The sequence below is a fragment of the Bos indicus genome, chromosome 12 (assembly GCF_029378745.1).
Source record: "Bos indicus isolate NIAB-ARS_2022 breed Sahiwal x Tharparkar chromosome 12, NIAB-ARS_B.indTharparkar_mat_pri_1.0, whole genome shotgun sequence".
NCBI classification, from domain to species: Eukaryota; Metazoa; Chordata; class Mammalia; order Artiodactyla; family Bovidae; genus Bos; species Bos indicus.
The window spans coordinates 75,437,553-75,461,505 of record NC_091771.1 but is presented as its reverse complement, the minus strand read 5'-3'; the positions used below and the strand labels follow the sequence as shown (position 1 = coordinate 75,461,505).

Here is a 23,953-nt window from a genome sequence, read left to right as displayed (position 1 = left end):
TTGGAGTTTCAGCTTCCCTATCAGACCCTCCAATGAATATTCAGGACTGATTTCCTTTTGGATTGACTGGTTTGATCTCCTTGCAGCCTAAGAGACTCTCAAGAGTCTTCTCCAACACCACAGTTCAAAAGCATCAATTCTTTGACGCTCAGCTTTTTAGTTCTCTCACATCCATACATGACTACTGGAAAAGCCATAGCTTTGACTAGATGGATCTTTGTCAACAAAGTAATGTCTTTGCTATTTAATATGCTGTCTAGGCTGGTTATAGCTTTTCTTCCAAGAAGCAAGTATCTTTTAATTTCATGCCTGCAGTCACCATCCACAGTGATTTTGGAGCCCAAGAAAATAAAGTCTGTCACTGTTTCCATTGTTTCCCCATCTATTTGCCATGAAGTGATGGGACCGGATGCCATGATCTTAGTTTTTTGAATGTTGAGGTTTGTTTTCTTTTTCATCTTTGAGTGTTTTCCTTTGACGTGTCTTTTTTTTTTTTTTTTTTTAATTTATGTATCTTTTACCAAAGGATAATTGCTTTACAGAATTTTGCTGTTTTCTCTCTAACCTCAACATGAATCAGCCATGAAGTGAAGTAAAGTGAAGTCGCTCAGTCCTCTCCGACTCTTTGCGACCCCATGGACTGTAGCCTACCATGCTCCTCCATCCATGGGATTTTCCAGGCAAGAGTACTGGAGTGGATTGCCATTTCCTTCTCTAGAGGACCTTCCCGACCCAGGGATCGAACCCGGGTCTCCTGCATTGTAGGCAGACGCTTTACCATCTAAGCCACAAGGGAAGTCAGGTATGCATATATCCCCTCCCGTTTGAACCTCCCTCCCATCTCCTCCCCAGCCCACCCCTCTAGATTTCTTTTTATTAGGGAATAACAGCCTGCTCAGCTCACAGAGCAGACTGATCATTAAACTTGTGTTGATTTAAGAATTATTATTTAAATTAAAAACAAACGTTTTATGAGAAAGATGAGTTCTAAGCTCAGAACACAAAATGTCTTTGGCGGGGTGGGGTGGAAGCCTAATAATTTTAATAAATACATAAATCCCAAGGACACAAAATTAGGCTGAGTATTTTAAATATTCAATATCTATATATGGGTGATAGTAAAAACACTAAATTTCCACAGGAAGACTCTACTGCTAGAATGAACACCATATTCTAATGCTGCAGATTTAAAATATTCCTCTTGAAGAAGGAATTCATAGGACCTGGACCCCATTGTAGGCCTGTTCATGCTGATCATGCTCGGCCACCTCTCCAACGGACTCTGGACTCTGTGCTTAGTGCCTATGTAAACTACAATAGAAGGATAAGACCCCCTCTGGACAGGGGAATCTTGAAGATCACATCCAGGTTACTCATCACCTAAAAGAAAACAGACTCTAATCACCCCCGCCTCTGGACAGGTCATAAATTCTTTCTGTATCTATGGAACTGCAGGCTTATTGATTATTAACTGTTTGAACACCTAACACTTGTAACACTTGAATAATGGGGTTATTGTGATTGTATTTACCCTTCCTTTGTTTTATGTAAGTCTCAAGGAAATTGGGGTGGTGGGTTCGGACACATACACATGGGGTATAAAAGATTTTCACAAATGCTGGTTGGGGTCTTTGGCTAAGAGGAGACTTTGCCTTGGGCCTGTTAGGGGAAGCACACTGATTGAAACTGCCCACCCTGGCTAGGTACCATAGTAATCCTTTGCATGAGTTGTTTTATGACAGGAGATCCTGATAAGGAATACGGAACTAATAAGCCACCACCAACCAGAAGAGTTCAGGAAAGGTCTAAAGGAGACACTGCATGTCTGTCCACTTCCCAGAATCCCTCTCACTGGCATCCATCTTGGCTGAGCAATGTGTGTGCCATCAGGAAAGACTGAATTAGAATGATTGGTCAAAGACCACCCGGAAACTAATCCCATCACCATAAAACCCGACATTGTGAGCCACACAGCAGAGCAGTTCTCCTGGGTTCCCTTACCCTACTGCTCTCCACCCGGGTGCCCTTTCCCAAGAAAATCTCTTGCTCTGTTAGCACATGTGTCTCCTCGGACAATCATTTCCGAGTGTTAGACAAGAGCGCAGTTTCGGGCCCTGGAAGGGGTCCCCCTTCCTGCAACAAATTGCGACTCTGGCGGGACTCTTCTTCGCGGAGACTGACATCTCGACCACTCGGGGTACTCAGGGGCCAGCTTGCCTGCCAATGGGCCACACCCAGCGGCCGCAACTGGGACCCTTTTGTCCCTGGTCTCCTCCTGATGCAGACAACTGCCCAGAGTGCCCTGACCGGTAAGGAACAAGAGACTTTATTGACCTCTCTCCCCTTCCCTCTCTCTTTCCTCTCCTTAACCCTTCCTATCCTTCCCCACTTTTCTAGTCCCCCGGTCCTGGACACAGGAATCTGGTCGAAGGGCCCTCAGCCTGAGCTGAGGATTGGAGACTGGTCACCTCCTCTTGGCAGAGAACTCGAATTCTGGTTCTGGCCTGGTCTGATTTCTGGTAGGGCCGAGATCCAGTCCTCCCTTCTCTGGAGGCCCAGGGTAAAGTCCCATAATGCCTGGGTATCTGTAGGTGGCAGGAGATGTCTGTAAGGCCACCCCTTTGGCCCCCCCTCTCCCGCCTCCTCCCCCTTCTTCTTTCAACCTGGCTTCCTTTCCTCCCTTTGAAATCTTTGATGTTAGTACTTGGATCTGAAGTTCTGTGTCTCTACAGGAGGTTTTCTGAGAGACTGTATTCTTGTATTTAAGGGAATGTCTGTTGAGGACTGCCAGGTTTATATGTGTGTGTTTTAACTCTGTGTTCTGTGTTGTGATTTTTGATGGCTGTTTTGCTTTGTCTGGCCTCCATTTGGTTTAGACCTGCCGCCATTTTGTTAGAACTTGATTTTCTTTCCCTGTGCCTGAGACCAGGGCTCTCAGGAACACTTATCTAGACCATCTCTAACTCCTGACACTGAGGAAAAAGGGGGAAAAGACTTTAAAATTTTTATTTATTTCAACTATTTTTTTATAAACTAGTAAATTTTATATTGCAGTATCTAATTCATGACTAAACTTAGAAAATGAAGCTAGGTCTTGCACTGTGTCTGTTTAAATATGTCATGGTATGTCTTTATCTCTGGGTAATATTTTTGAGGTTAACTTGTAAATGACCTCTATTTATTTGGCTTAAAAAAAGGTTCAGTTCAGTTCAGTTCAGTCGCTCAGTCGTGTCTGACTCTTTGCAACCCCCTGAATCGCAGCACGCCAGGCCTCCCTGTCCATCACCAACTCCTGGAGTTCACTCAGACTCACGTCCATTGAATCAGTGATGCCATCCAGCAATCTCATCCTCTGTCGTCCCCTTCTCCTTCTGCCCCCAATCCCTCCCAGCATCAGAGTCTTTTCCAATGAGTCAACTCTGCATGAGGTGGCCAAAGTACTGGAGTTTCAGCTTTAGCATCATTCCTTCCAAAGAACACCCAGGGCTGATCTCCTTCAGAATGGACTGGTTGGATCTCCTTGCAGTCCAAGGGACTCTCAAGAGTCTTCTCCAACACCACAGTTCAAAAGCATCAATTCTTCAGTGCTCAGCTTTCTTCACAGTCCAACTCTCACATCCATACATGACCACTGGAAAAACCATAGCCTTGACTAGATGGACCTTTGTTGGCAAAGTAATGTCTCTGCTTTTCAAAATGCTATCTAGGTTGGTCATAACTTTTCTTCCAAGGAGTAAACGTCTTTTAATTTCATGGCTGCAGTCACCATCTGCAGTGGTTTTGGAGCCCCAAAAAATAAAGCCTGACACTGTTTCCACTGTTTCCCCATCTATTTCCCATGAAGTGGTGGGACCAGATGCCATGATCTTAGTTTTCTGAATGTTGAGCTTTAAGCCAACTTTTTCACTCTCCTCTTTCACATTCATCAAGGGGCTTTTTAGTTCCTCTTCACTTTCTGCCCTAAGGGTGGTGTCATCTGCATATCTGAGGTTGTTGATATTTCTCCCAGCAAATCAAATAATTCCAAATTAAACAATAAATTCCAGGTCATGTGAACTGGGAAATATTCACTATTAAATACCTGATATTAATGTTTGTTTGTTGACCTATCTCATATAGACATGTCTTAGAGTAATTAACATTAAGTAGGATATTTTCATTGTACCTAGGTTTAATATAAGTTAAATATTATATATGTTACAAGTTTGTCAACAAGAAAATTACCTCGAGTGAAGAAACTTCTAAAAAATGTAAATGCGATATGAGCTTTTATATAACTCTATTAAGAATAATTATTCTTTAGAAATATCTGTCTAAAATAGTCTCTTCAGATTGGCATAACTTAAATTTCAAAAGTTTGTGCTAAGTGTGCTAAGTGTTGGAAGTCTATTGAATAGTTAAGTCATTTCCAAATAAAATAAGATTTTGAAACATTTACTATTAAACACTAATTTCCTTTTACAGAGAAACTAAAGAGATTTGGGACTATAAATGAATAATGTTTGGGGACATCCTAAAATGTTCTAAGAAAGCAAGAGTTTTAGAAATTACCACTGGTATTTATACTCAGCAATCTATAAAATGCTAATATAAAAGTTAGTTCTTGGTTGCTAAATGAAAGTAAGAAGTGTGTTTTCAGTATTAAAAAAAAAAAAGAAACAAAAAGGTGCAAAAAATACTAAAGAGTTATGCATGATCAGGATTTTCTAAAATTGGATTACAATTAGTTAGATAAATGGATTTTGTTAGAAATGACACAGCCATAAGAAAACTGCTTAGAGTCAACTAGGTCCAAGATGGCAGAACTGACTTTCACTAGACCTTGAGCCTTGGTATTTATGCCCATTGTGACATATCAACAAGCTAAATGATATTCCCATCAACATCGACTAAATCTGACCAAATGTTCTAAACGCTTTTAACTGATCTTTTTGATAAATGCTTTTGAAGTTCCTTTGACCTCTAGCTAACTTTGGGGTGCTTCAGAGGGCCCCTGAATCATCCCAAAGAGAGATGTTAAACTGTGTTTATTTGGTTGGTTAAATTACATGAAAAAGATTATCAAATGAGTAATAAATCCGCTCATGTTATAATGTATGGTAAAATTACTAATACGGATATCCTAGAAATTATATGGAGTTCTTAACATTCTGATATGTCCTGGTATTCTAATGGAAAACCTGATGACTTCACAAAAGTTAACAAAAGGACTGAATATGCTTATAACTTTTATGGTTTCTATCTGAAAAATTACAGTTTTTCAGTGAGTAGGAAAAACCTTCCTCTCAAACTAATTATGACAATACTTTGGTGAAATTAAATGTTATAAACAAAATAATTATATTTTCTCTCTGACTCCTCCAGAAATTTGAAATTCTTAGGTTTCCAGTAAGTTTATCAAATGAGTTAGGAAAATTATTGCACAGGTACAAAAATCTCAAGGAATTTTTGAGACCTTAAAAAGGGAAGAATTCACCTAGATTTGTTAGGCAAAATCTGTGATAAGCCTTTGGTGTGAGTTTCCCAGCCCTGTTTTATTTTAAAGGTTCAGTCTGAGACTCTATAAATGTTTCAGCAAAATAAAAAGTCTATAATCAATTATGGTCATATAAATCATCAGACTAAATTAGGGAGAACAGACCTATTTTGCAAACAAACTAGCCTTAATTTGGTTATATTTGATAAAAATGAGGGTAACTTTAGGGAGAAAAAGATATTTCAAAAAAATGTTAAATCCCAGTTTGTTAATGGAGGTCTGCATCTAGTAAGACTCATCTCTTAGATAGTTATTTGCTGTTATGTGATATTAATGTAAAGTTTAATTGAATTCTTAAAGAACACCCTAAGTTTGTTTCTGAAGCTTATCTCAGTAATCTATCTTTGGATGAAGATCAGATGCCTCATGACCTGCAACCAGGACTGGAAAAAGACATAATTTAAGGGACTGTCTCCAACCTAGATGGAAGGACTTTTTTACCAGGTACTTACAGGAGACCTAACAGGATGGTCATCTCTGGTCCCTGGAAACAGAAGGCAACATTTGGGGTGAGGGTTGCAGGGTTTGTGACCCTTTTTGATTGGTTGGTGGTGAGGCAATAGAGCTGTGCTCCAGGAATCTTGTGTTCAGTCTGAAGTTACCATCCTCCACCTGGTGTGGGGGCTCAAAGACATTGTTATGCATATTTCTTTGAATAGGAACCAGGACTCTGTCTGGAGGCTGTACCAACCTTTGATTGTTTCTCCTGCTTCTGTATCCCCTCCCTTCCCTGATTACCAATTGTTTGAATCCACCCTTTGGAACTCAGGGAAGGTCAAGGAGGCTGAATGAAGCCTATATCCTACAGACAAGAAATGGAGAACACAGAACTGATCTCTACTCCAGAGCCCCACAGAGTTCTACTCAGTTTTAATTTAGGGAACTAGGCAACTATGACTATGATAACTTCCTGTCAAAATGGAGCATAGGACTGTCTCAGCTTGTAGTATAGACACTGAATTGGAAGTATTTCTGAGTTCCAAGTTCTAGATCTGAGTCTTGTATAATTAAAATCTCAATCCCTTGGTCTGCCATTATGGTGTAACAGACCCAATTAGAAGTAGTTTGAGGAGTGATAACTGGAATTTAGTAAACAAAGTAAATCTCATTTCTTTTTAGAAGAATAGGCCTGAAACCCAGTCTGGACCTGGCACTTCAAGGAGACTTCATCTCTGAGAGAAGCCAACAGTTTCAAACTAAATTGCTGTTACTACAAGGGTGAAAGCTGGTTTCAGATGTGGAACACCCCAACTTAAATCAGGTAGAGAGAGAGACTTCTGTTCTGCTAGGCAGGCCTACCCCCATGCACAGGAGGAAGAAGTTATAGAAGAAAGAGACCTCCGCCCCAATTCCCAAGAAATATCTTGAGTATGAAGTCTTTCAGAGGGGAGTTGTTAGGGGAAGCACACTGATTGAAACTGCCCACCCTGGCCAGGTACCATAGTAATCATTTGCATAAGTTGTTTTATGACAGGAGATCCTGATAAGGAATACGGAACTAATAAGCCACCACCAACCAGAAGAGCTCGGGAAAGGTCTAAACGAGACACCGCATGTCTGTCCACTTCCCAGAATCCCTCTCACTGGCATCCATCTTGGCTAAGCAATGTGTGCACCACCAGGAAAGACTCTGAATTAGAATGATTGGTCAAAGACCACCCGGAAACTAATCCCATCACCATAAAACCCGACATTGTAAGCCACACAGCAGAGCAGTTCTCCTGGGTCCCCTTACCCTACTGCTCTCCACCTGGGTGCCCTTTCCCAGTAAAATCTCTTGCTCTGTCAGCACATGTGTCTCCTTGGATAATTCATTTCCAAGTGTTAGACAAGAGCTCAGTTTCGGGCCCTGGAAGGGGTCCCCCTTCCTGCAACAGGCCCGCCAGTGTAATAAACTGCACTCCACTATCTGCATTGTCATTCTGAGTGAGTTTGTTTTCCAGAACACGTAACTATAACACTCTCAAAAGCAAAGTTTGAATATATGATCTGTTTGCCTCTAGCGTCCAAATTACTTACATTCTTGTTAACAACAGACAAGTAGCTGACATGATTGTATATGTACAAAATCCTATAGAATTTTAGAAAACACCACCAACTCCAGGAAATGCAAAGTGAATTCTCTAATAAATCAGTTGCTTTCTATATACTAGCAATGAGCATTTGAAAATGATATTTTTTCTTTGCATTCAAATGGATGCTTTTGAACTCTGGTGTTGGAGAAGACTCTTCAGAGTCCCTTGGACAGCAAGGAGATCAAATCAGTCAACCCTAAAGGAAATCAGTCCTGAATACTCATTGGAAGGACTGATGTTGCAGCTGAAACTTCAATGCTTTGGCCACCTGATGTGAAGAACTGACTCGTTTGAAAAGGCCCTGATGCTGGGAAAGATTGACAGCAGGAGGAGAAGGGGAATACAGAGAATGAGATGGTTGGATGGCATCACTGATTCAAAGCACATGAGTTTAAGCAAGCTCTGGGAGTTGGTTAGGGACAGGAAAGCCTAGAATGCTTCAGTCCATGGGGTGACAAAGAGTCGGACTTGACTGAGTGACTGAACGGAACTCACTTGAACTGAACTCATTAAATATTCAGGAATAAATTGAACCAAAAAGATTTGTGGAACAAAACAAAGACCCAGACACAGACTTCCTCACATATAGACAAATGATTTTAAATCAATGTGCCAATTCAGTGTATAAAAGTCGTTAACAAACTTGGCTAGAATAACTGGGAAAAATAAACCTCACAACTAAATACACTTTGATATGTAAGAATTAATGCAAAATGTATCAGTTTCTTAAAAAAAAAAAACTAGAACAACAGGAAAATATCTTCATGCTTCTAAAGATAAAGACTTCTTAGGATACAAAATCATAAGTCATAAGAGCCAATAAAGGTAAACATGAGAAGGTAACAGGCAGGAAGGCTAGGGGTCTCCAAAGGGAGGAAATAGGCTGCTAAGTGTCAGACATTTTTTCTCTCTCTCTCTCTTAAAGGGCAGGAAGAAACAAACTACAAGTGTCAGTTTTTTTTTTTTTTTTTTTCCTATACAAAATTAAAAGGAGGTTTCTTTTAAAGTTCTGTGTTGCCACTAAGACATCTAGTTCCACCAGAACTTTACTCAAACCTTGAGCTAACCAATGCATTTTTCTTATGGAAATGCTTTTCTTAAGCTATGATAATGAACTATGTATTTACCCTGGGCTCTGTCTTCAACTCAGTTCTGCCTAAGACTCAGAACAGACTTGACAAACCAGTATGTTTTACTCATGCAAATATTCTCTTAAGCTATGTTAATGAGACTATGTCTTTGCTTGGAAACCTACCTTTCTTCAAGATTCATGTCAATCATTTTATGGCCCAGGAAAACACCTTGAGGCAATGTTATCTCAAAATGTATGTTGTGCGTGAGGAGCCACAAGTGATTTTGCAACCCAAGAAAATAAAATCTGTCACTGTAACCACTTTTACCCCATCTATTTGCCATGAAGTGATGGGACCAAACACCATGATCTTAGTTTTTTGAATGTTGAGTTTTAAGCCAGCTTTTTCATTCTCTTCTTTCAACTTCATCAAGAGGCTCTTTAGTTCCTCTTTGCTTTCTGCCATTATGTGGTATCATCTGGATATCTGAGGCTGTTGATACTTCCGGCAACCTTGATTCCAGCTTGTGATTCATCCAGCCCAGCATCTCACATGATGTACTCTGCATATAATTTAAATAAGCAGGGTGACATTACACAGCTTTGACATACCCCTTTCCCAATTTTGAACCAGTCTGTTGTTTCATGTCTGATTCTAACTGTTGCTTCTTGACCTGCATATAAATTTCTCAGAAGGCTGGTAAAGTGGTCTGGTATTCCCACCTCTTTAAGAATTTTTCCACACTTTGTTGTGATCCACACAGTCAAATGCTTTAATGTAGTCAACAAAGAAGTAGATGTTTTTCTGTAATTCCCTTGCTTTTCCTATGATTCAACAGTTGTTGGCAATTTAATCTCTGGTTCCACTGCCTTTTCTAAATCTTGTACATCTGGACGTTCTCATTCACGTACTAGTAAAGCCTAGCTTGAGGGATTTTGAGCCTTACCTTGCTGGCAAGTGAAATGAGTACAACTGCATTGTAGTTTGAACATTCTTTGGCATTGCCCTTCTTTGGGATTTGAATGGAAGGTGGCCTTTTCCAGTCCTGTAGCCACTGCTGAGTTTTCCAAGTTTGCTGGCATATTGAGTGCAGCACTTTCACAGCATCAGCTTTTAGGACTTGAAATATCTCAACAGGAATTCCATCACCTTCACTAGCTTTGTATGTAGTAATGCTTCTTAAGACCAACTTGACTTCACACTCCAGAATGTTTGCCTCTAGGTGAGTGAACACACCGTCATGGTTGTCTGAGTCATGAAGATCTTTTTTGTGTAGCTCTCCTGTGTATTCTTGGCACCTCTTCTTAATATCTTCTGCTTCTGTTAGGTCCTTGCCATTCTGTACTTTATTATCCCCATCTTTGCATGAAATGTTCCCTTGGTATCTCTAATTATTTGAAGAGATCTCTAGTATTTCCCAGTGTTATCTGGCACTTTGGCGAACTATATGAAAATTATATTAATTTGAACTATTTTGTGCTCAATGGTCTATTTCGAGAATGGCTGATTTTTATTCTGTGAGTCTACATGGAAAAGTGTCCATTTAAGTCTTCAAGGATTGCAAAGCCTAGAATCTATGTAATGCAAACTCATGAGGTAATATTTATGAGCCTGAAAACTGTGTGTCAGAATAATTTTAATTCAACATCATGCCTTTAGCGGACTATTTCTCCTACTTAAAAATACATTTCGTGTTTTAAAATAACGATGCATTATTTAGTGCACATCTGCATATCTGAGATTATTGATATTTCTCCCGGCAATCTTGATTCCAGCTTGTGCTTTATTCACCTTGGCATTTTGCATGATGTATTCGGCATGTAATTTAAATAAGCAGGGTGATAATATATAGCCTTGACTTATGGCAGAATGTGAAGAACTAAAGAGCCTCTTGATGAAAGTTAAAAAAGAGAGTGAAAAAGTTGGCTTAAAACTCAACATTCAGATGTCTAAGATCATGCATTTGATCCCATCACTTCCTGGCAAATATATGGGAAATAATGAGAGATTTTATTTTCTTGGGCTCCAAAATCACTGGAGATGGTGACTGTATCCATGAAATCAAAAGTTGCTTGCTCCTTGGAAGAAAAGCTAGGACCCACATAGACAGCATATTAAAAACCAGAGACATTACTTTGCCTACAAAGGTCCATCTAGTCAAAACAGTGGTTTTTCCAGTAGTCATGTATGAATGTGAGAGTTGGGCTATAAAGAAAGCTGAGTGCCTGGAGAATTGATGCTTTTGAACTGCGGTGTTGGAGAAGACTCTTGAGAGTCCCTTGGACAATAAAGAGATCCAAGCAGTCCATCCTAAAGGAAATCTGTCCTGAATATTCATTGGAAGGACTGATGCTGAAGCTGAAACTCCAATCCTTTGGCCACCTGATGCGAAGAACTGACTCATTGGAAAAGACCCTAATGCTGGGAAAGATTGAAGGCAGGAAGAAAAGGGGACTACAGAGGATGAGATGGTTGGATGGCAATCACTGACTCGATGGACATAAGTTTCAGCAAGCTCTGGGGGTTGATGATGGACAGGGAAGCCTGCCATGCTGCCGTTCATGGGGTTGCAAAGAGTTGGACATTATGGAGCAATTGAACTAAATTGATCTGATTTGGTGCTCAAGATGCAGTTAGCTTTTGTGCTAAGAATTTTATTAAAACAAATTTGTTTTGTCTCCCCAATAAACCTTATAAAGTTGGTATTATTTTCCTTGTTTTACAGACAGGACGTGTTGTTTTTGCGTGGCAGAGATGGTAAGAGGGTGATCCAGGACTCAAGCTTCAAAAGGGAGACTGCATGCTTCCTCACTCCAGGGCACTTTGAAACTGTTGACATCGTAAATGATTATCAAGTGCTGTGCTTAGTCGCTCAATCATGTCTGACTCTTTGCAACCCAAGGGACTGTAGCCCACCAGGCTCCTCTGTCCATGGGGATTCTCCAGGCAAGAATACTGGAGCAGGTTGCCATGCCCTCCTCCAGAGGATCTTCCCAACACAGGGATTGAATCCAGGTCTCCCGCATTGCAGGTGGATTCTTTACCATCTGAGCCACCAAGAACACTATACAAATTGGATTTTTTTTTTTTTTTAATGCTACCTTTCTTCTTCCTTTGGAATTGTGAACAGCTCCCTTTGTCAATAACTATAATGTGACTGAACAGGCAAGACATCTGTTGTTATAAGAGTCAGGGTACACAATGGTGTACAAACTTGTGATCACCCCTCTTTTGGGATGTCGTCTCTGAATGACATCACTTGAGGGGATGGACTGTCCTGAAGTGTGGATGCACTAGTCAGAATCCAGGGTTTTCACACTTGCCATCACTACTACAAAATATTAAACTGCGGGGAGCGAGCTCCGCCCCTGGCAAAGGTCTTGAGGACGGAGGCTTGGCATACGCAAAGGCGGGATCAAGCCTCAGGAGTCTCCCTGGAAATTCTCGAGCATCTACCCCCAAAACCAGAGTCTGCCTACTTTCTGCTTTGTGCTTTCACCTACACCTCTGACTTTACGGGGGGCTGTCCCCCACTACCTCTCTCTGAAAAAAGAGTTAGCTTACAGCTCCAGTTAATAATTCCTGGGTATGACGGTGTTTCAACCTACAAACTCCTTTGGAAGTCCTCTAGCCTGCCTGAATAGGTTTTTCCGACCACATGTGATTGCTCAGAGCCTCCCAACTGTGAGAGGCATGAGATGTTCTAAACTGTCTAAATACAGATTCCTTTGAGCAGTTAAAAGATTGATTAGAAATTGTAGTGGTGAAGGGATTTTCACTTGTTGGGCCAATGTTTGCTGCTAAGTTTCCATATCCCTTACCTGCTGTGTCCTTGGCAGTGTATTGATTAATATAATTGGTGTAAGTAGTAGCTTTAATGTTTGTAACCTGGGACCCTTAAGTTAATTCTTTTTCTTGTTATAGCCCACCACACCTTTGCTCTGTAGGAATGCAACTTTATCTAATGCTTTTGGAGGGTGGCTCCTGACCAATCACCTTTAGAGAAAAATAAGTTTTCTGAAGAAAGGGTCTTAAAATGTTAACAGGCCTCCGGGCCAGAAGATGATGCAAATCACCTAAGCTTTTGCATATGCTAAGTTTGTAGGAAGAAAGCCTGGCTTGCTGCAGGACTCTACCCCTTCCCCCATTATCCTCTATGCATAACTTAAGGTATAAAAACTACTTTGGAAAATAAAGTGTGGGCCTTGTTCACCGAAACTTGGTCTCCCCATGTCATTCTTTCTCTTACCTTCTGGCTGAATTGTTCAGCCTCTTTTCTTCACTGAATTTTCCTACTGAGCTATCCTTATTTCAGCCTCTTTTCTCCACTGAATTTCCTCACTGAGCTATCCTCATTCTATTACTCTTTATATCCTTAATTAACGTTTAATTAAGCAGTTGTTTCCTGATCCTCGCCGACGCCGTCCCCGCTTCGAATTTCCTGGATCCACCGGGGCTGGACCCCGGCATTAAACAAATTACCTGAGATTTCATTTAAGAGAATGAGAAGGAATTAGATAAGGAAAAGTATATGGAATAAACCCTTTAGATGTAATAAACATGAAACTAATCAAGTATTTTCCAAGGTTTATAAAATATACCAAGGCTGATCAGAATAATCAGGAATGAGTTCCAACCCACTTGACACTAACTGCATCCTTTGAAACAGCCCCTTCAAAAAAGCTGAACAAGCCCCTTCCTGACCCCACTCTCAATAGTGACAGAGAGAAAATACTGCTTCCCACATAGGAACTGAGCTTCTGGCAGCACCTCCTGTTCCACCACCCACAGGAGCATTTTCCTTTCTTCTGGGATGAAAGGTCACTTCATAGCAACTCCACCCACTTCCTGGACCAGACTCCCTAACTGCTCCAGCTCCCACATGCAGTTTGCCTTTCAGGACTTCCTCCAAGGTACTTGCACAATTCAGATTCCAAAGGCAGCAAAAGGTGAGTTTCTATGTGGTTCCTTTCCCTGGGTTTCCCTGATAGCTCAGTTGGTAAAGCATCTGCCTGCAATGCAGGAGACTCCAGTTTGACTCTTGGGTAGGGAAGATCCCCTGGAGAAGGGATAAGCTATCCATTCCAGTATTCTTGGGCTTTTCTTGTAGCTCAGTTGGTAAAGAATCTGCCTTCAATGCAGGAGACCCCAGTTTGATTTCTAGGTAAGAAAGATCCCCTGGAGAAGGGATAGGCTGCCCACTCCAGTATTCTGGCCTGGAGAATTCCAAGGACTGTATAGTTCATGGGGTCACAAAGAGTTGGACATGAATGAGTGACTTTCACTTTGTTTTCCCTCCCCTGGGGGTCCTGGAAGAGGGCTTTGTGCCCGCTCACCCTTGTACCTCAGGGTCTCAACTATAATCCCTATTTGTTGAACAGAAGGAGAGAGAATACAACCCACCACCTCACACATACCCCCAACTCAAATTACAAACCCAAACAGCCAGCAACACCTCCTCAGACCCTACATTCCAGATGGGCCTCTCTCCTGCTTCATTCAAACCCCTTCCAGGAGTATCCTGTCTTCACCTCAAGTCCCTCCACATCTCCTGGATTCTCAGCCTTTTGCACTCTGGCCTCCTCACATCTGGAACCTGCTTCTTGGGTCACCGACACCTCCTGATTCCAAATCAAACAATAACTCTCCGTGGGCTCACCTTCTCCTTTGCATTGAGCAGACCTGTCCTTTATCAGGTCTCCACCCTGTCTCCTCCTCTCATTCCTTGCTGTTCACTGTGTATCTCCTCTGCTTGCCTCCTCTGTCAGCTTTCTAAATATCAAGGCTTCCAAAAGGTTCTGATCTTGGTCCCTAAACATGCCTCACTCTCTCTGGGCAATCTTATCCATCTTCACAGATTTAACTACTACCTTCTCAGTGAAGAATACACTGGTGCCATTCCAGGTCTCTCCCTCAAATACCAGACTCTAACTTTCAATGACCTTTAGGAAGCCTCCACCTGGAGGACCTGGGCTTCAAGGTAATAGAACTACAAGTGGAAAAGCTGGCATTAGAAATCACTGAGACTGAAATTTTCTCTCCTCACATGACTAAGAATGTTTATCCTGAAATCAGATAGCATCTGTTCCTATCCCTCTTTAGGTCATGCAAAAAATATGTGATGGATTCTGATTATAAGGGCCAATTAACCATGTGCCAAGCACACAGCAAGCCAGCCAGCTTTGGAAACCCAACCTTGACCTAGTTTATAGTAGCAAAGGAACAGAACCTTTCACAAAGTCTTTTTAAAGTAATTAACAATCACTGTCAAGATGTGATACTGCTTTACTGAAAGACTGCTTCTGGGGATAAGTAATGTAGCTAAAGCCAAGAGGACACCTTTATAAAATGAGTTTCCATTAAAAAAAAAAAAAAAAAAGCACATATATCTTTGCAGTAAAAGTCCTCTGCCTCTGAGTCTCAGCTTACTTCTCATTGGTAAATAGTGGAAGCCTTTGCCCACAGGTTGTGCTGTTTGCATTCAGATATTCATTGCTGCATTTCTGTGTGCTGCTGCTAAGTCACTTCAGTCGTGTCCGACTCTGTGCGACCCCACAGACATCAGCCCACCTGGCTCTCCTACCCCTGGGATTCTCCAGGCAAGAACACTGGAGTGGGTTGCCATCTCCTTCTCCAATGCATGAAAGTGAAAAGTGAAAGTGAAGTTGCCCGGTCATGTCTGACTCTTAGCGACCCCATGGACTGAAGCCTACCAGACTCCTCCATCCATGGGATTTTCCAGGCAAGAGTACTGGAGTGGAGTGCCATTGCCTTCTCCATTTCTGTGTGCAGCTTTTGATAAATGCATTTCATTTACAAAATAAACACTTAGAAAGTCACATAGCTTGAATCACTGAAAAGCAGACAGGAATAACAGAGAAAACACCCCAGGTGAGCAATGATACTGAATGAGAAAACAAGAGCTGAGATGACCCAGCAATATTCCTTAGAACCTCAAGTTCACAGAACAAACAAAGGCCGGATAGAAGCATTCCCGTGGGTATTTCTGCCAGGTTTTTTTTTTTTTTTTTTAACATATGTTAAAACAGAGACTTCAACATGTGAAAAGAAAAACTGCCTGCAAAAACAAAGAAGACATTTTCTGAGATAACTTTGATCCTTTAATTAAATTACTGGATTAAACTCTTTGTATCAATAACTGCCCTTTATTGTCCTTGATCAAGTATTATTTTCACCTTATTATTACTAATCTTTTCTAAGCCATCACATTTGACCCTATCAAAAAAAAAAAAAAAAGGTGCAATAAATACTTGGCTTCTGTGGTAATACGATACATAATTTAGCTCATCTAGTCTATCTTTCCATGAGAGTTGACTGTTTCTGTTATGAAACGTGCTCACAGTAAAGGGAATCCTAGCCAGACACCTGGAACGTAGAGGGAGAACCACTTACCCAACCTGTCGCTGCTTCAGACCAACCTTGACGTGACTGTGGAGCCACTCATGTTAACTCAGCCTCCCAATCACAGCCGCACCTTTCTCTTACAAAACACGACCTTTGCTGAAGGTAATAATACATCACCAGGCTGAAAGGCCCACCCTAAGTCCCTGTGAAAAGGCCTTGAGGAACAGGCACTCTGCTACTTCCTGGGAGAACTCTGACAAGAATGGTGAATTACCTGGATGAAATCTTGAAATATCAAAGGCAGCAAGTCATCCATATGCCCAACGTCTTTGGAGAAACGATTTAAAATTCTTCCTACAAGAATAAGACAAGATATTACTCATTTAAGAAAAACACCAATACAGTATACTAAACAGTGTCAGACTTTATTTTTGGGGGCTCCAAAATCACTGCAGATGGTGATTTCAGCCATGAAATTAAAAAGATGCTTACTCCTTGGAAGGAAAGTTATGACCAACCTAGATAGCATATTCAAAAGCAGAGACATTACTTTGCCAACAAAGGTCCGTCTAGTCAAGGCTATGGTTTTTCCACTGGTCATGTATGGATGTGAGAGTTGGACTGTGAAGAAAGCTGAGCACTGAAGAATTGATGCTTTTGAACTGAGGTGTTGGAGAAGACTCTTCAGAGTCCCTTGCACTGCAAGGAGATCCAACCAGTCCATCCTAAAGGAGATCAGTCCTGGGTTTTCATTGGAAGGACTGATGCTAAAGCTGAAACTCCAATACTTTGGCCACCTCATGTGAAGAGTTGACTCATTGGAAAAGACTCTGATGCTGGGAGGGACTGGGGGCAGGAGAAGGGGACGACAGAGGATGAGATGGCTGGATGGCATCACCTACTCGATGGACATGAGTTTGGGTGAACTCCGGGGTTGGTGATGGACAGGGAGGCCCGGCATGCTTGGGCTTGCAAAGAGTCAGACACGACTGAGTGACTGAACTTAACTGAACTGAACTGAATGCAAATATATGGAATTTAGAAAGAAGGTAATGATAACCCTGAATGCAAGACAGCAAAAGAGGCACAGATGTATTGAATAGCCTTTTGGACTCTGTGGGAGAGGGCGAGGGTGGGATGATAAGGGAAAATGGCATTGAAACATGTAAAATATCATATGTGAAATGAATCGCCAGTCTAGGTTTGATGCATGATACAGGGTGCTCCAGGCTGGTGCACTGGGAGGATCCAGAGGGATGTGATGGAGAGGGAGGTGGGTGGGGGGTTCAGAATAGGGAACACATGTACACTTATGGTGGATTCAAGTCAATGTATGGCAAAACCAATACAATATTGTAAAGTAAAATAAATTAATTAATAAAAAAAAAGATATTACTCATTTTTTTCCCTGATAGAAGCTTTCAAAGAAACAATTTATAAACAAATCAAAACATATTTTTGAAGTGTATATATTTAGGAACTTCCCTGTGATACAGTGTCCCTAGTGCAGGGGACACAAGTTGGATCCCTGGTCCGGGAAGATCCCACAAGCCACAGAGTAACTAAGCCTATGTGCCACAACTACTGAAGCCCCTGCACCTAGAGCCTGAGCTCCTCAAGAAGAGAGGCCACCACATGAGAAGCCCAAGCTCTGCAATGAAGGGGAGCCCCTGCTTGTCATAACTGGAGAAAACCCAAGCACAGCAACAAGGACCCAATGCAACTAAAAATAAATAAATAAATCTAAAAGAAGTATATATATTAAATATTTGATATATTGGCCTTCCCATCATTGCTCAGTGGTAAAAAATCGACCTGCCAATGCTGGAAACACAAGAGACACGGGCTCAATCCCTGGGTGGGGATGATCCCCTGGAGAAGGAAGTGGCATTCACTCCGGTATTCTTGCCTGGAAAATTCCATGGACAGAGAAGCCTGGCGGGCTACAGTCCATGGGACCACAAAAGAGTTGGACATGATTTAGCAATTAAACAACAAATATATTACAAATTCAAATGAAAAAAGCTGGTGTCAGTGGCAAAATGAAAGAGACAATAGGATGATACCTAAAGAGAAATAAAAATATCACCAAATGGCAGTGTCTGGGCAGTTGAAATAGAGTCCAGATTTTTAAAAGAATGGGGGAATACTGTCATTGTATCAAGAAGGGTCGGTGGATTTAGAATGCTCCCTCCTTTTAGATCCATCCCATCTAAGACTCATTCCAAGTGCTAAACTGGTAAATAAACAGTTGCAAAATATCTAAGTTAATCCTAATTGTTACACTAATTTTGCTTTAGTTATCAAGATTAAGTTTCCAAGTGATACTCTTTAAATTAACATAATTATAACCCCTCTGTACTTTTTTCCATCCAGATTGTTCACAGCACCTCACATTTTGGGAAACTGTGGATTCTAACCATTTCCAAGTTATGAGTTTACTACTGGGATAAGTCATTATTTTCAGACATGTACCAAGTGTGACTAGTACAGACTTATGAAGAAGCATCTACGAAGATCAGTGGTATGTAGGCAGGAAAACACAAATATCACTAAATGACTAAGGGTAACTTATCATTGATTTTATTTCCCTTCTCAGAATCCACAACAACAGTCTATACTGAAGGCTATAGGATTAGATGATAAGAACTAATTTCTAGTAAATACTTGGTGTGAACTAAAAATGCCATCCACCATATCAGTAAACAAAGGATGCTGCAGCCATCAGGACCCTGCAGCCACTCCTGCAAGAGTGGCACCCTGAGGAGACTCAGGATGAGAAAGCACAGGATAATGGCCCCAGATAACAGAGGTGCCCATTAAAAGAACTGTTATAGGGAAGAACCAATTTTGACTCCACGTTGGATCCATTTCTTTGACTTTAGCCTTTGCTATTCATTGTTTTTGTCAGGGAACCCTGCCCCTCTGCCTGAATGTTAAACTAAAGTGGGTTTTTTTTTTCAGCTTACAGGGAGACTTTCTGACCCTCAGCACCTGTGGATGGTCTGCAGAAAAGAAGACATTAATAAATACCCTCCTGTTTTGTAAGATTAATGGCCTTTTGACTTTACTTCCTCACCTCCTTTCCTTCTTTTTTCAAAAAAAAAAAAAAAAAGGCACCCAGACCCCAAAAATATGGTTATTTTGAGACATTAGTCTGCCTTCTTCTCAGTCTGCCAACTTTCCAAATAAAGTTGCTATTCCTTGCCTCAATACCTCTTCTGTGAGTCTTACTGGTCCTTTTGTGAGGTGAGGAGAGTGAGCTTGAACTCAGTAACAGTAACACTGCTATATGTGGTTCTCTCTTCATGACATCGCATACCAGAAACAAAGTCGACCATAAATTATCTATTACAAATTCTACTTTTGAGATTAAAGACAGGGAAGAGTTCAATTTAATATACCACTAAAAGAGTAAATAATTGATGCCCCTAAACCTTTGGACCTATCTTTGCAGTACTTTATTTGGGCTTCTATTTTCCTGAAGGAATGAAATTCTGATAATAGATACAGGAGGGAGAGGAAAGATACACACTGGTATGCCCACTGCTCCAGGGTTAGTGACCTTGAACACTTAAACATGGCTCCAAATCCTTGAATAATAAATAAATCAGCATCTGGAGAGGCCTACAGGTCATAAACAGCCTGGTCAACTGTGGTCAGAAGCTCAGAGGCTGTCTTAACAGAAATGCAGTCTCACTTTATGCTCCCAAATTTACTACTATAGTTTTCACATTAACAGGTAAAGTAGAGCAAATCACAGCCATAATAGCACAGACTCTTTCAATCACTTCCTCACTCCAGCTTCATAATAAGATGAGATTGTGTGAGCCTTTGCAGTTTGCCATCCTGTGCTCCACACTGTGCCTGCACTAAACAACATGTGTTGAATAAATCTGTACAAGGTGCTGCCCTAAACAGTCTTATTTAATCCTTGCAACAGTCTTGTGAAACAGGAAGGGCAGTGGTTATTCCCACTGAGAAAGTTCCCAGACACTATGTGGTCATCCTCACTAAGGTTCATTAGGCACTGACCATGTGCTGTGTGATAATGCATTAACCTGCTTAATGCCCACAACATCAAGATATTGCTAAGTGTGTGAATAGTATTCTCATTTTACAGGTAAGAAAATCAAGACACAGAGAAATTAAATAACTAGCACATAAGTATTAACACAACTATGACTGGCTATTACTATTAGTAACTAGCACCAGGACTAAACCCAGGAAGTTGGTTCTACAGTCCATACTTATAACCATGACAACATCCTGCCTTGAGATTTGCCTGCCCAGTAATATCTACCTACTTTGGCCTTGATCACACAGCTAATTGATGGCCAGGCCAAGGCTACTCCTGTCCTCCCTTCAGTCACATCCCTGACTTGACAGGTCCTGTCAATCATCACCTGCAAAAACAGAGCCACCCTGGGCCTCAGCACAAGTCTAACCAACTGAACAGAATGGGCATGTATGCTGATGCACTAACTCTTTGCAGGAACCCAGGTCAGGAGGCTATCTTCCAAAGCAAGACAGGTCAAAGGCCTCAGGATGGAGGAAGCAGCCACTGGGAAACCTTTGGGGACACTCTTACTAATACTGAAGATCCACCTGCTATGTACCACAACCTCTTAAATGTAATTAAAGGTCCATTGTAAAACTAGAGGCCTGATTTTATTGAAGAGGATGTATACATTTCACTGATACTGTATTTTAATTAAGTTTCCATTACCATTTAGATAAAACTCAAAATATGAGCACATGCCAGAGCTCTGTGGTCCCAGATATGGATGGGCAATGAAAGAAAGAAACACACAGCCTGTCTTCTGTAGAGATGTTCCTGGAAGAAGGTCCTACCTAGTTAGCTTAACACTATGTAACACAGCCAACGTTTCAACACCTATCAAAAACATGTCAACACATTTGCACCTTGTGCTGGGTGTTTCATATTCCACACAACAAATGGACTCCTAAACCATCCTGCAAAGTAAACATTCATTTATCTTTATAGACACATAAATTGGAATAAAAGGTTACAGGCTCCTATATTCAGATTTTCTCTGATAGGAAAAATTATCAGTGAACTTTTTGTATAAAATGAATAAACACACACAGTGATTTTCTTCCAAGCATCTCTTCCATTTTCAAATATGAAAATGTAATTAGGCACTAAATGTGTTAATAAAACATATTCACTGAGAAATTTGGTGTCTGACTTACCTATTGGATTGCTATTGAAGAACGATACGGGAGCTCTCAAAATGGACTCCAATATTTTGTTGTGCAAAGTTTGTGAAGAATTAACAAAGATGTAGAATATCAACAGAGACCTTGTGATGCCAAAAAGGACAGTAGACACAGTTAACCCTGAAATAAAGAAACATCACTCAGCACAAGATCTCTGCCTTATCCTCAATGATGCTAAAGCATGGTAGGCAGTTTGTAAAGATACTGTGTATTTTATTCTATAAATAAAATTTGTATAGAGATTTACATATACAGAATATAGAATAAAAACATATATATGAACATATATATATATATAAAGTAGATTCTGTACGAGTTTAATGCTTTCACAAAATACATTTATAAAGAAAAATATAAAAATCACTGTTTTCCTCTCACTAAAAGAAACAACACAGAGGGGAAAAAAAAAAATCATGTGTAACCTACAGTTTCAGTCTAGGCTTTCCTAAGTCAATTACAAGTTCTAATAAAAACTCACAAGAAAGATAATTATAAAAAGTAGTTGATCTTCCTTTCTCTGCATTTCAAATCTCAAAATTTACAATATGTTCCATAAGCTAAAACTGATGTATGCTTTGGTATCAGCATGTGAGTTAGCAGGGAACAAGAGAAATGATTTACCACTTCCTTGTAATTTACAAGGAAATTTATTTCCATGTAAAGTAGCTTCTTAAGAACCTAGTGTATAGCACAAGGAGCTCTACTCAAAGCTTTCTGGTGACCTAGATAGGAAAGAAATCCAAAAAAGAGAGGATATTTATATATAATTGGCTCACTCTGATGTACAGTAGAAACTAACTAAACATTGGAAAGCAAAATATTTATTTTATTTTTATTTATTATTATTATTATTATTTTTTTTTTTACTTTACAATATTGTATTAGTTTTGCCATACATCAACATGCATCTGCCATGGGTGTACACATGTTCCCAATCCTGAACCATGTAGCTACTTCCATGCCCAAGTAGCTTTAAAAAGCTTGAAAAGACAATGTTAAGTTGCAAGTGGACAATCTCTTAAATAACTGAATTGCAAGAAACCACAGATTATATTTTGACATGAGATAGTAAATCTAAACAAGTACCTAATCTCTCACTAAGTGCTTGGGGGCTCAGTTCAGAATAAAGCATCAGCCTGCAATGCGGGAGACCTGGGTTCAGTCCTTAGGTTGGCAAGATCCCCTGGAGAATGAATGGAAAGAGTGAACATCGACGTTTTAGGAATAAGCAAACTATAATGGACTGGAATGGGTGAATTTAACTCAGATGACCATCATATCAACTACTGTGGGCAGGAATCCCTTAGAAGAAATGGAGTAGCCATTAGAGTCAACAAAAGAGTCCAAAATGCAGTACTTAGATGCAACCTCAGCAACGACAGAAAGATCTCTGTTCATTTCCAAGGCAAACCATTCAATATCATGGTAATCCAAGTCTATGCCCCAACCAGTAATGCTGAAGAAGCTGAAGTTGAATGGTTCTATGAAGACCTAAAGACCTTTTGGAACTAACACCCAAAAAAGATGTCCTTTTCATTATAGGGGACTGGAATGCAAAAGTAGGGAGTCAAGAAACACCTGGAGTAATAGGCAAATTTGGCCTTGGAGTACAGAATAAAGCAGGGAAAGGGCTCATAGAGTTTTCCTAAGAGAATACAGTGATCATAGCAAACACCCTCTTCCAACAACACAAGAAAAGACTCGATACATGGACATCACCAGATGGTCAACCCGAAATCAGATTGATTATATTCTTTGCAGCCAAAGATGGAGAATCTCTATACAGTCAGCAAAAACAAGACTGGGGAGCTAACTATGGCTCAGATCATGAACTCCTTATTGCCAAATTCAGACTTAAATTGAAGAAAGTAGGGAAAACCACTAGACCATTCAGGTATGACCTAAATCAAATCCCTTACGAATATACAGTGGAAGTGGGAAATAGATTTAAGGGACTAGATTTGATAGACAGAGGGCCTGATGAACTATGGATGGAGGTTTGTGACATTGTACAGAAGACAGGGATCAAGACCATTCCCAAGAAAAATAAATGCAAAAAAGCAAAACGGCTGTCTGAAGAGGCCTTACAAACAGCTGTGTGAAGAAGAGAAGCGAAAAAAAGGAGAAATACCCATTTGAATGCAGAGTTCCAAAGAATAGCAAGGAGAGATAAAAAGCCTTCCTCAGTGATCAAAGAAATAGAGGAAAACAATAAAATGGGAAAGACTAGAGATCTCTTCAAAAATTAGAGATACCAAGGGAACATTTCATGCAAAGATGGGCTCAATAAAGGACAGAAACAGTAGTGACCTAACAGAAGCAGAAGATATTAAGAAGAGGTGGCAAGAATACACAGAAGAACTGTACAAAAAAGATCTTCACGACCCAGATGATCATGATGGTATGATCACTCACCTAGAGCCAGACATTCTGGAATGTGAAGTCAAGTGGGCCTTCAGAAGCATCACTACAAACATAGCTAGTGGAGGAAATGGAATTACAGTAGAGCTATTTCAAATCCTAAAAGATGATGCTATGAAAGTGCTGCACTCGATGTGCCAGCAAATTTTGAAAACTCAGCAGTGGCCACAGGAGTGGAAAAGGTCAGTTTTCATTCCAATCACAAAGAAAGCAATGCCAAACACAATTTCACTCATCTC

The 23,953-nt window shown here is 40.6% G+C and overlaps 1 protein-coding gene and 2 long non-coding RNA genes across 4 annotated transcripts in view; 2 read left to right on the top strand and 1 right to left on the bottom strand.

Annotated features, from left to right (window-relative positions):
- LOC109567083 (ATP-binding cassette sub-family C member 4-like) overlaps nucleotides 1–23,953 on the bottom strand; it is a 206,945-nt gene that overhangs the window by 99,198 nt on the left and 83,794 nt on the right. For both annotated transcript variants that reach the window (XM_070800398.1, XM_070800397.1), the window contains 2 exons: nucleotides 21,267–21,413; nucleotides 16,324–16,403 (listed from right to left, as the gene is read on the bottom strand). In XM_070800398.1, coding sequence (XP_070656499.1) covers nucleotides 16,324–16,403; nucleotides 21,267–21,413 — 227 coding nt within the window. The remainder of the gene's footprint in view (nucleotides 1–16,323; nucleotides 16,404–21,266; nucleotides 21,414–23,953) is intronic.
- On the top strand, nucleotides 212–12,902 carry LOC139186234 (uncharacterized). The gene is made up of 3 exons (XR_011569795.1): nucleotides 212–802; nucleotides 1,142–2,309; nucleotides 11,410–12,902. It is a non-coding gene; the product is annotated as an uncharacterized lncRNA (long non-coding RNA).
- LOC139186235 (uncharacterized) lies at nucleotides 13,491–19,251 on the top strand. Its single transcript, XR_011569796.1, has 3 exons — nucleotides 13,491–13,633; nucleotides 18,426–18,573; nucleotides 19,014–19,251. It is a non-coding gene; the product is annotated as an uncharacterized lncRNA (long non-coding RNA).